Source organism: Nicotiana tabacum, chromosome 1 (genome assembly GCF_000715075.1).
Source record: "Nicotiana tabacum cultivar K326 chromosome 1, ASM71507v2, whole genome shotgun sequence".
Taxonomy (NCBI): Eukaryota; Viridiplantae; Streptophyta; class Magnoliopsida; order Solanales; family Solanaceae; genus Nicotiana; species Nicotiana tabacum.
The window spans coordinates 219304672-219315859 of record NC_134080.1 but is presented as its reverse complement, the minus strand read 5'-3'; the positions used below and the strand labels follow the sequence as shown (position 1 = coordinate 219315859).

General features: G+C 37.3%; 1 protein-coding gene across 2 annotated transcripts; it reads right to left on the bottom strand.

Annotated features, from left to right (window-relative positions):
* Window positions 1-472: 472 nt before the first annotated feature.
* LOC107776371 (uncharacterized) lies at window positions 473-8878 on the bottom strand. Of its 2 annotated transcripts, none has more exons than XM_016596264.2 (9): window positions 8452-8878; window positions 5324-5407; window positions 5146-5233; window positions 2359-2538; window positions 2080-2253; window positions 1724-1897; window positions 1485-1639; window positions 1169-1292; window positions 473-660 (listed from the first exon to the last, which is right to left on the bottom strand). In XM_016596264.2, the coding sequence occupies exons 2-9, from the start codon at window positions 5368-5370 to the stop codon at window positions 649-651; spliced, it is 954 nt and encodes a 317-aa protein (XP_016451750.1). In that variant the 5' UTR covers window positions 5371-5407; window positions 8452-8878; the 3' UTR covers window positions 473-648. The 2 variants fall into 2 exon arrangements, with proteins under 2 accessions (XP_016451750.1, XP_016451749.1); XM_016596263.2 differs by having other exon boundaries at window positions 5324-5512; window positions 8452-8870.
* Window positions 8879-11188: the final 2310 nt, after the last annotated feature.

Here is an 11188-nt window from a genome sequence, read left to right as displayed (position 1 = left end):
TTTCTAGATTTCACCGGCATTTGAAGGCCCACCGGTAAGGATTCTACCTCGACAGAACAATGACGGGGAGAAGGGGGAGGGTAAATGGTGATTGTGATTGAAGGGGAGGTTGCCGCCTAATTGGTCAGCACCCCCAAAGGTGGCGATTGGTGTCAATGCAGCGGTAGAAATGGAGGGAGAGAGGAGCCGACAGCTGCTATGTCAAAATGACTAAATGAGGGAGGAGATGGTAAAGAAGGGTTCTTTTCTTTCTTTAAATGTATTTTCTTTTTGTTAATTACACGTGTCAAATTTTTATGGCAAAACTACACGTGTCATTTTTTGATTGGTCCATTTGACATGTCATTGACAAGTGCAATTCAGCACATGGCCTGCTGTACTCGGGAATTTACTTGACCTACTTAATAGCCACTTGAAGTGTTAAATTGAAATATGGCTCGGTTGAGATGTTCGATTGAAATATGCAAGAAACTTCAATCTCAACTGCTGAAAACAATAACAAATACGGTGCAGATTTTGAAGCCATAAAAGTCACAAAAATTAACATCATGATGAAGTTGTACATCTTACATGATCCAAGGAACCTCTGATCATTCCTACCTAAGTCTCTATATTCTTGGATATTGATGTACTCAAGCTTGCAGTCGTTCAATTCCTCCTCTGCAGTACATAGATATTAGAAGTTAATTTCCAGCAAGTTTCCTCCTCACAAAATAAACTTATGACCATAAACAAAAGATAGAGATCAAATTATAAGCTACTACAAATTAAATGGACAAATAAGCTCCATTTTAACCACGACTATTACAGTTTTACTGCTTCAGGACACAAGGTTGTTCACTATACATACAAAGTCAGGGAAGAGTGGAGGGTTGTGAAGCATTGAAAATAACCACAGAACTCAGGGGCCAACAATTTCCGTTCAATTAAATTATTGAGCCGAGTAAAAACAAGATAATTAGCAACCATTCCAGAATATCAACATTTTATGCATTCACTAGCTCGATCATCACCTAAATGGGAATGGACAAGATTTATATATGTCTAGGGCAATTATTACATCACAGCAACGGCGAGGATTCATATATAACTCTCTCGTGCAGATCTAAACTTCGTATTCTGAAAGACTGACAAACCAAGGATATATCCAATCTCCCTAAACAATTACCTTACGCTTCTTCTGTTGTTTGATTCCAGCGCTGCTGTTATCAAAGTTTGCTGATTGTTCAGAAGCATCCCCTAAAGGCAAACTTTTTATCTCGTCATAGAAACTATCTGTCAGCCCAAGCAACCTAGCATAGTTAAAGGGAAGAGATTAGCATCCACTTAGTCCATTTAACAAAAAACAGAGCTCCACCTAATCTGCCGGCACTCTCCAGACTATGCATACATTAAGTTTCTACATGAAATGATCAAAAGACTGACCATAAAGTGCTTTTCTTTTTAATTAGTAAGACTGACCATACAGTTCCTACAAAACTTACCCATTTCTTGACTTCTTCAGATGTTTCATTTTCTTTTTTTCCATCTTTGTGAGTGGGGCACGAGCAAAAGTCTCCTCTTCTTGTCGTGCACGTTCTTCCATTTTAGCCATGTACTCTCTGAGTTCTCTACTTTCAGTTCCAACAACTTCTCTTACCTGTATTTTTTCACCGAAAGCAATAGTAAAATACAGGAGGGGTCATTGAAATATATCAGTATTAATAGTCAGATAGTGAATTACCTCTTCGGGTCTACCTTCAAGATTATTCACCAAATCTATCATAAACGGGTTTTGTCTAGCCTTTCGCAAGTCCATTGTCTCCTTCCTCGATTTATTTCTCTCCTGCCTCGACATTTTATCTTCTTCCATAGGAGCAGGTACAAGTTTGGGGGGTCTATATACATTGCTGCCATCCTGTAGCTCAAGACAAGAAACATTCAACCATCTCTTTTATTTTAGGAAATCATATGGGAGATTGAGAGAGTAAAATCATAACTTCAACTTTTTGAACTGCTAATGATCGAGTCAACTCTTTGAACAGGAAGAGCAAAAAGGAACTAAAATGGTCATTTCATGGTCAAGTACCAATCACCCACCTCTGTGCCACGTGTTTTACTAACAAGCAAATCAGGATTTGGACGATACTTCAACAGGTCCTCCTTCTGGGTATCTGTTCCCTTCTCACTTATAACTGACTTCTCAGAAGCAGCATCACTATCTCTTGTGAGCTTCTGAATTTGATACTGTAGTTTCTTGTCGATGGGGCGAATCTGCACAGAGCATCACGGTAAGGACGCTGCAATTAGGAGCAGAAAAGTACCCAAGAGGAGCTGGAGAGACAGGATTACTCAAAAGCGGGAAGAGCTTCAACATACCTTCTCCAAAAACAATCTTATCTCGACTAGACTCCGAATAACTGGATGCCCTTCAATTGAGAATCCTTTTGCCTTGCGGAGCAGATAATAGACAAGCGATTGGCAATAATTCAGAAGTAGCAGATGCTTCGTTTCAAGGTAACTTATTCCTTCTGGTGTTGGAAAGTGACCCGCTTTCACCTAAAGACAAATTGCATGGGGATTTTGGAAGAAGAAACAAGCATATCAATTTGACATAGTGATATCTTTTTCTTTCCTACACAGAGAGCACGAGAATAAATACAAGGCATACTACGGAAATTGATCCAGCAGTTCACAATTTTATTTTCTTTGTTTTTTTGGGTTTATTTTTTTTGTTAATCAGTGAGTACCCAGCAGTTCAATATTATCTGTGACCCAGTTGACCTAGACAGGAACGCTATGTCATTTGAAAACTAAGCAAGTACTGCAATATAGCAAAGAGTTGGTTTATTGATACAGGCAGTTTGGGATGATTAGACATAGACGAGAAGTAACATAAAACCAACATGAGTACTAACTGGGAAGATCATTTATAAGCGGTGCTAACATCTATCACGTGGCCAGTCCGTACAGTTAGAAGATCCAACAAGTATAGTTGCTTAAACGAGAAAATGTTGGGATCAGCCTTTCTGCCCTTCCAAAGGTAGAGGTAAGGCTGCGTACATCTTACCCTCCCCAGACCCCACTTGTGGGAAAATGCTGGGTTTTTTGTTGTTGCTGCGTAAACAGGAAAATGTTGGGTAACAGGCTCTAAGTCCATTTCATTCAAAAAATAAATAAGGTAAACTAACTATCAGTTATCTAAATTTCACACTTGTCCTAACTATATAAAAATCTCAATAGCAAGAACAAAAAGAATCCAGACAAATTATAAACCAAACGTAAGTGCATTAGCTGATTTTGAAGATAATATAATGAAGCTGCTTTGAAGAGAAAGGAAATCATATTTTGAAGACAAAAGCTAATGTCTACTGCATATATGAGTGGCAAACTGGCGGGTCGGGTCGGATATGGTTCGGGTCGAAAACAGGTATTGAAAAACGGATCAATTATCCTACCCGACTCATATTTAATACGGATAAAAAATGGGTTAACCGGCGGATAATATGGATTACCCATATTATCCATGACTTCTTGTATATGATCACTTTTGGGAGAATTCTTAGTCTCCCTAACTTGAGAAACCCCCAATTTGAGGCTTTATAAATGTAAAAGTTAGACCTATTGGTTATCCATTGGTTACTCATTGGTTATCCATTTTCTAAATGGATAATATGGTTCTTATCCATATTTGACCCGTTTTTAAAAAGTTCATTATTCAACCCATTTTTTAGTGGATAATATGGGTGGTTAACTGTTTTCTTTGAACCATTTTGCCACCCCTAACTGCATATCATCTTTTGGTGTAATTTAGAGCTAGTAAGTGATGTTGAACTTTGGTAGACTTTATTAGTTCCCTGCACAATTAGAAGGGAACTATGTTTTGGTTTCTATTTTTTCGGATGTAAACTAAAGCACCAATTTAGTGCTGATTTCATCGATAAAACCTACCTTTTGCTAAAAGAATATAAGTATATTGACAATAACTAATTAAACGTGACTATTTGGTAACCCATTTAGATTTTTTTTTTCTCCTAATGATGGTGTCCGGGCCAACTTGCAGGCATCTCTGCACAGGTATTGGGTAACTCTGTTCGTTAATACTTATAATGTTGAAAAAGAATCAACATTTTTTGTAATTTCACATGATTTCAGCACATCCCTAAGAGAGCCTGTAACCTTACCTCTTTATTTAAGTCTATAAATTGTTATTTTCTGACGAATTATCTATCAATAGTTAATTAACTATATCCATGAATAACAAACCACCGTTGTTGTTATTGTTGTTGTTGTTGAAGATAGTTATAGCTCGACAAAGACGTTAGTTGGCCTAAATTTGAGGGATTTCTACTATTTGAGCTTAATTCTAGTTTCCCAAAGTTAGATTGCTTTTCACATTAGCACCTATCTCTAGTACTCAGTTTAGAGGAAGTCGATAGGAAGTAACGCAGAGCTTTGTGCTGATCACCAATTTTGCAACTTGGGTTTTCCACAAGGATGTTATGAGGTAAAGGGGTCTTAAAGTTGTTCACTTTCCTCACTTTTGCATGACCTAAAGTTGAATTCAAAAGAGTGACAACATTCTTGAACTTGTGCTTCTCCAGTTTTTCTATAAAATAAATTCCCATACTGATTCTGATCATGGGGCTTAGATAAAAGACTAATAATTCTATGACAAGTTTCAAATGCAGCCTTGTTAACTACTTCTATTTCTTCCATTTCACCTCTCTCAACCCCCCAAAAACATAAAAATGAAAGGGAGAAAAGGAGGAAAAACAAAGAAAGCAGAAAATTCAATTCCTAAAATCAAAAGACTTGAACCCAAAACACAAACAACAACACCTACTACTACGCCTTAGTTCCAAACAAGTTAAGCTCCGCTGTATATGAATCCTCACTGCTCTCAACCGAAAAATAAAATACACCCCGTCAAAATATAGGATACAATCAACCTAAAAATTACGAGACAAAGGAAGGAAAACAGAAGCAATGGACATCATGATCACAATACCAGCTAAAATATCAAGATTGAACTATATGAACGAAATTACAGAAAATAAAACATACCCAGATGAGAAATCAGCATGAAAAAAGCAGTAATTGCATTGATAAAGGAAAAAAGCAATAACAATTGGATCTTTAAACATTTAAAAAAAATAAACCAACCTTTGCAGTTAAAGCTTGTACTTTTGAAGTCACTGTATCCAATCCTTCTTTCATCTCCTTTAATACTGTAACTAACTGAGGAGCTAGCCTGTATCATTCATTCACATTCAAAAATTTCAATATTATGTGCTCCATTATTACCAGAACCCTAAAATACCAACAAAAAAAGAGAAATCACCTGCTTATTTTTTCGCTCGTCTCAAGAGATGTATTAGGCTCTGCCATATTTCACTGTCGCTATTGCTGTGAAAAAGGTTCTCCGCTGGTAACAATGGCGGTTTCTTGTTAGAAGGAGATGAAGCTGAAATGCAGGTTTTTGATGGCAAAGCAGGTTTGTATTGGGACTATGTAATTGGGCTTGTCCATCCTTTTATGAGCCAAAGTCCACAAATAGCCATTTAAGGACCCATATTTAAATAATAGTCAAATTTTACAAAATTTCTAAAGTTTAATTAGGGTCGTGCATAATTTTACCGTATCGAAACTGAAAATTTTGGTATTTGGTATTCGGTATGGTATTTGGTTTAATTTTTAAAAAATAATTGGTATTAGGTATGGTATTAGGTATTTTAAAATGAAATACCGATACCGTACCGAAATATATATTATATTGCACAATACGCATATTATTAATTATAACATAAATATAAAAAATCTAAAATTTTGCTTTCTTTATTCTCTAAGTTCATCAAGTAACTCTAAGCAAGTAACAAGACATTTCTAACAATCAATTTATTCCTTTATGTACAATCTTCTCTCTCGTGGTTGATATTTACTGGTTTTGGATAAAACTTTTGTCAACAAACGTTTAGTTTTGTGCTTTTGAGTACTTTAATTAAGAATATTACATTCTATGACTCTACGCACAAGTTAGTATTCAAACCGAATAAACCGAAGTTACCGAACCGAACAAACCGAAACGAAAGGAGAAAAACCGAACCATACCGGATTTAATTAGGTACAGTATTGGTATAGCATTTTAATAAACCGAATACCGAAAATACCGAACCGAAATATGTAAATACTGTACCGTACCGACAGATGAACACCCCTAAGTTTAATCACCTCGCGTCTGAAGTTGAAAATAGATGGTCTGAAGTTTCCAGTGTCAGATCGATGGGTCTGAATTGCCAATAGCAGCGTCGGGCTGCTAAGTTGGTATGAAAGAACTGCTGCGCCGCGGGAAGTCCTTCTCTATACAAGTTCTCAGACGAGGTTTTTGAACATAACTTCGATAGGCGAGAGGTGTAAGCCCAACCCCAAAAGGTTCTCCCTCCTAATTATGGTAGTAGTAGTTGATTTGAGGATCTTATGCGGCGAAGCGGAGAAGGAGTAGGAGTAGGAGCTAGCTTTAGGGGCGGAATCAAATGATTACGAGAAACACAATGAGACAAAGGAGAGCACTTAGACAATTCACTTTGAACACTCCACTATAGGATGACAATCCTTCACTCAGAAAGGGTAGGTTCCACACCGACAAGACCTCCTATCCCAGAATCCGCTCATTTCACACCAACTAAAGCGGAACTTAATCACCAAGGTAGAGTTGTATAACAAAGTGGAAAACCCGCAATACGAGAGCAAAAACCTTCTGTGTCTAAGAAGAAAAGCAACATCGAGTTCTAAATTATCGATGCGGTCTGAAGTTAGACTTTGGCATAGCTCAACTTCATACCCCAAAGTTGGTATTTGAATTATCTATCTAAATTATATTAAAAGCACGAAAGCCCTTAGAGAAATGCCGTTCGCCTTTTTTTTACCCTTTTTAAAATAAAATTCACATCAGACAACATAGTCATTTGATTGTTTCCCTAGTATTTAAAAATAGTTATTTTATTAATTTCTACTATTTAGGAACAGTTATTTAATTACTCTTTTAATATGTATAAAATATTGATTTTATATATTTCTATTATATAGAAGAGCCAAGTTGGTCGGCTAAGGGCAAATTTGTAATTTCATCAACTGATTTTGTTTGTTTTGCCTAATCTCTTCCCTACATCTCAGCTGTCACACCTCCTTTTTCTACCCCAGAAGGGGCATATAAGGGAGTTTTTTCCAATTTAAGTGACAATCGAAACGGGATTATTTATATTAAAATTTAGCGACCCCACTTGGGATAATTTATGGTGTCCCAAGTCACCGGTTCAAATCCTGAATCGAGGAAAGATTGAATCTATTTTACAGTCCGCGAACACAGAAATCCGGGTAAGGAATTTTGTTAAACCGGGAGAATGTGTTAGGCATTCCCGAATTACGTGGTTTTAGCACGATCGCTCAACTACGAAATATTATGACTAATTAACAAAATAAGGTGATACACTCCCATTTTCTTTCATTTAACACCAAGTTTGTGGCCCAATCAACAGAATATCACTAATGACAATGCTCGTGGCCAAATATTATTAAAAGCTCTGCTAAACCAATACATCCCATTCAACTGAGGTAAAACAATCAATTAGAGTAGATCAACCAAAATGATTAAATAAATTAAAACCTCGGTTAATTCGGTGTATTAATTCAAACGAATTTCCTCCAAAACACAATCTAGCATATACACATTAACAACAGATCTGGTTTAACCAAATTGCATACAAATACACCAACGATTCAAGTTTTCAACTAATGGTCATGAAGTCTAACGTTTCTCAGTCAAATCAGAACATGAGGAAAGCGACTAAACTCATGAAACTCCAAGAGACTGGAGCAGCCATTTCAAACTTCCTAAAGTCATATGATTAATCTTTTGATAACAACAGAATCCAAGCACAAACTGTTATGCTTGTTCCAAAGAAGAGAACAGAACGATTTAGGCGTCGACGAGCAGGAATATGACCCTAACAATTTAACTATAGTCTAAATATTTTGGCACTTGAAATCACTCCTACTGGAAAATCAGAGAACCAAACAGAAAACCATGAGAATATGCATCACTGATTCAGACTCATTCAAACAATCCTAAAGCCGGACAAATCGTCCATTTCAACTCGAGAAAATCTTAACCCAAGAGATACTTCAACACCATAAACAACTAAAAACATTTGAGGCATAGAAAACGACAGTTCAAATTAGCTTTTGCTAACTGAACATGCTCAAGCAAATCCGAACAGTGAATACAGGATTCAAACAACAAAATGACATGTCAAATATCATTTCCAAACGCGAATCGAGACTAAATGCTAACTCCGAATTCAACCTCTACTGAAATTAATCACAGACCGATGTCTATAGATGGATTAGCATAGCTCTTATCACATTTTCCAATCGACAGCCAAACAGATATAAGAAAAGAGAAAGATATTGAACCTGATTGCGCGAAGCTTCGATTAATTTCGTTTGGAATCCAATACAAATGAATTCGGCCTTGAAATTAGGAGTAACAACAGCTGAGAAATAGAAACTAGCAGCCACGAACAAGACCTCGATCGGCGACTCGTCGACTCCACGGCAAACTTTAATCAAGCTCCATAGTTGAATTCCGAATCCGAAATTGAGAATGAAGAGTCAGAAAGTTTTTATATATCCTTTTCCAAAAACTGAAACTGCCCTCAAAATCTAAATAGAAAACTTGAAAATAAGAAATTAAAACTGGAATTTTGTATTTTTTTTTTGATGTATGAACTAAAAACGAAAACCAGAAGAAGAAAATCAAAACCCAGAAGATGAAGACGTGAGGCCGATCCTTTTGTTCTTGCGGCGCTCCTCCTGTATTAGGTCTAGGGTCTACTTTGTTATTATGATTCTAGGTTAGATTAAGAAGAAGGGGGCCGGGATCTAGGGTTCGGGTCGACCCGGTTTGGGCTAGGTTTTTTTGGGGGGTTGGGGGGAGGGGGGGAATTAGGGCTTCTAAAATGGTTTGGCCCAATTCAATTTAAAACCAGCTTTTTTTTTTAATTTCCTTTTCTTTTGTTTTCTTTTCTTTCTTTAATTAATTAAAAACCTAAATTAAATTCCTAAATCAAATTGTAAATTAAGCTAATTATCTAACTATAATATTTATAAAAATTAGTTGATCCTAAATTTAAAGAGAAAACTTAATAATCCAAAATTAAAAGCTAAGAATGTAAAAATGAGCCATTTTTGTAATTTTTATTTTTAATAAATTAATTAATTAATCCTAAAATGTAAACACAAAATCTAAATGCAATGCATGGTATTTTTGGTATTTTTTCATGATTTTAATAAAAGTAAACATGCAAAGAAATGCAAACAATTACAAAAATCCTACAAAATCCTATAAATTGCAAACAATTGGGGAAAAATCTATTTCTTTAATTTGTAGGAGTATTTCACATAGGGCAAAAATCACGTGCTCACAGCTGCCCCTCTTTGCTCGGAAACACGAAGAATTTTCGTGCAAAAATAAAGTGAGCGGATACGAGCAATTTTTGCCCGTTTGAATACTCCGTGGAAGCATTTTTGAAAGATTTGACCGAACATTGCTTCCGAGGTTGCCTACATATCCTTGGCTATAAAGGAATCAGGTTAGTATAGTTCGGGAGTAGGAACAGTGATGGAGTATACTGAGGTGGAGAGCCGGTCGAGGTTCCGGTCCGCGGTCCTGTTATTACATCAAAATCAAAAAATGAAAAAGACTAACTAAGCCTGTCAACTATGAGTTACAAGATTCTTATCTATAAGTCTTCTGAAGCTTGATCTTGAGTCTTGAATGGTTCTTCATACAGACATTAGATTTGAACCTTGACGTTTGGTAGCTGCAGGTGCTAGCTCGTTCTTCTTTAGCTTTTCGGATCAAGATCGGACATATAGTTCTTGTGACTCAGCCATGCCTTGAGTAGCTCACATCTTTCTCTACTTCTGCATTTGGATTCACTTCTTGCCTTTCTCTTTTTTTTATACTGGGTTGTGACTAACTTTCGTTGATCAACTAGGACTGTTGACTCACATTCTTGCTGCGAGTTTCTTTTGTTACTGGCTTGAATTGCATTCTGAAGTGAATTCTCTTATTCTCCAGGTAGCGCCTAATTGCCAACATTTGAACTGTATTCTCTTGTTCTCCAGGGGGCGCCTGATTACCAAAACTTGAATTGTATTCCCTTTGTTACCTTAAATTGTTTTCCCTTGAAACCTGTGATGTCTTCCTTTGAAACTTGAACTGATTTCCTTGTTCTCCAAGTGGGTGTCTGATTGCTGAAACTTGAACTGTATTCCCTTGCTCTCCGAGTGGGCGCCTGATTTCCAAGACTTGAACTGTATTCCTTTGCTCTCCAGGTAGGTGCCTGATTGCCGAAACTTGAACTGTATTCCCTTGCTTTCCAGGTGGGCGCCTGATTACCAAAACTTTAACTGTATTCCCTTGCTCTCCAGGTGGGCGCCTGATTGCCAAAACATGAACTGTATTCCCTTGCTCTCCAGGTGGGTGCCTGATTGCCAAAACTTGAATTGTATTCCCTTGCTCTCTAGGTGGGCGCCTGATTACCAAAACTTTAACTGTATTCCCTTGACTCAGTTTCCCTTTGTTCTCCAGGTGAACTCCTGATTGCTGAACTTGAACCGTCTTCCCTTGAACATTGCTGCTTTCCCTTTGTTCTCGAGGTGGGCTCCTGATTTCCAACACTTGTACTGCTTTTCTCTTGACTTGAACTGCTTCCCTTTGTTCTCCAGGTGGGCTCCTGATTACCAACACTTGAATTGGTTTCCCTTTGTTCTCCAGGTGGGCTCCTGATTACCAACATTTACACTGTTTTTCCTCGAAACTTGAACTACTTCCCTTTGTTCTCTAGGTGGGCTCCTGATTACTAACACTTGAATTGATTTCCCTTTGTTCTCTAGGTGGGCTCCTGATTCCCAATATTTACACTATTTTTCCTCGAAACTTGAACTACTTCCCTTTGTTCTCTAGGTGGGCTCCTGATTACCAACACTTGAATTGCTTTCCCTTTGTTCTCCAGGTGGGCTCCTGATTACCAACACTTGAATTGTTTTCCATTTGTTCTCCAGGTGGGCTTCTGATTACCAACATTTGAATTGTGCTCCCTTGCTCGTGGGCTCCTGATTACCAACACTTGAATTGTTTTTCCTT

What these genes read in the sequence shown, in the direction of transcription:
- LOC107776371 (XM_016596264.2), bottom strand. Translation starts at nt 5,370, where the DNA reads ATGGCAGAGCCTAATACATCTCTTGAGACGAGCGAAAAAATAAGCAG. An exon ending in GTAAAACACGTGGCACAGAG is followed by an intron (nt 1,898 to 2,079) that starts GTGGGTGATTGG and finishes CTTGAGCTACAG; the next exon opens with GATGGCAGCAATGTATATAG. An exon ending in TTGAAGGTAGACCCGAAGAG is followed by an intron (nt 1,640 to 1,723) that starts GTAATTCACTAT and finishes GAAAAAATACAG; the next exon opens with GTAAGAGAAGTTGTTGGAAC.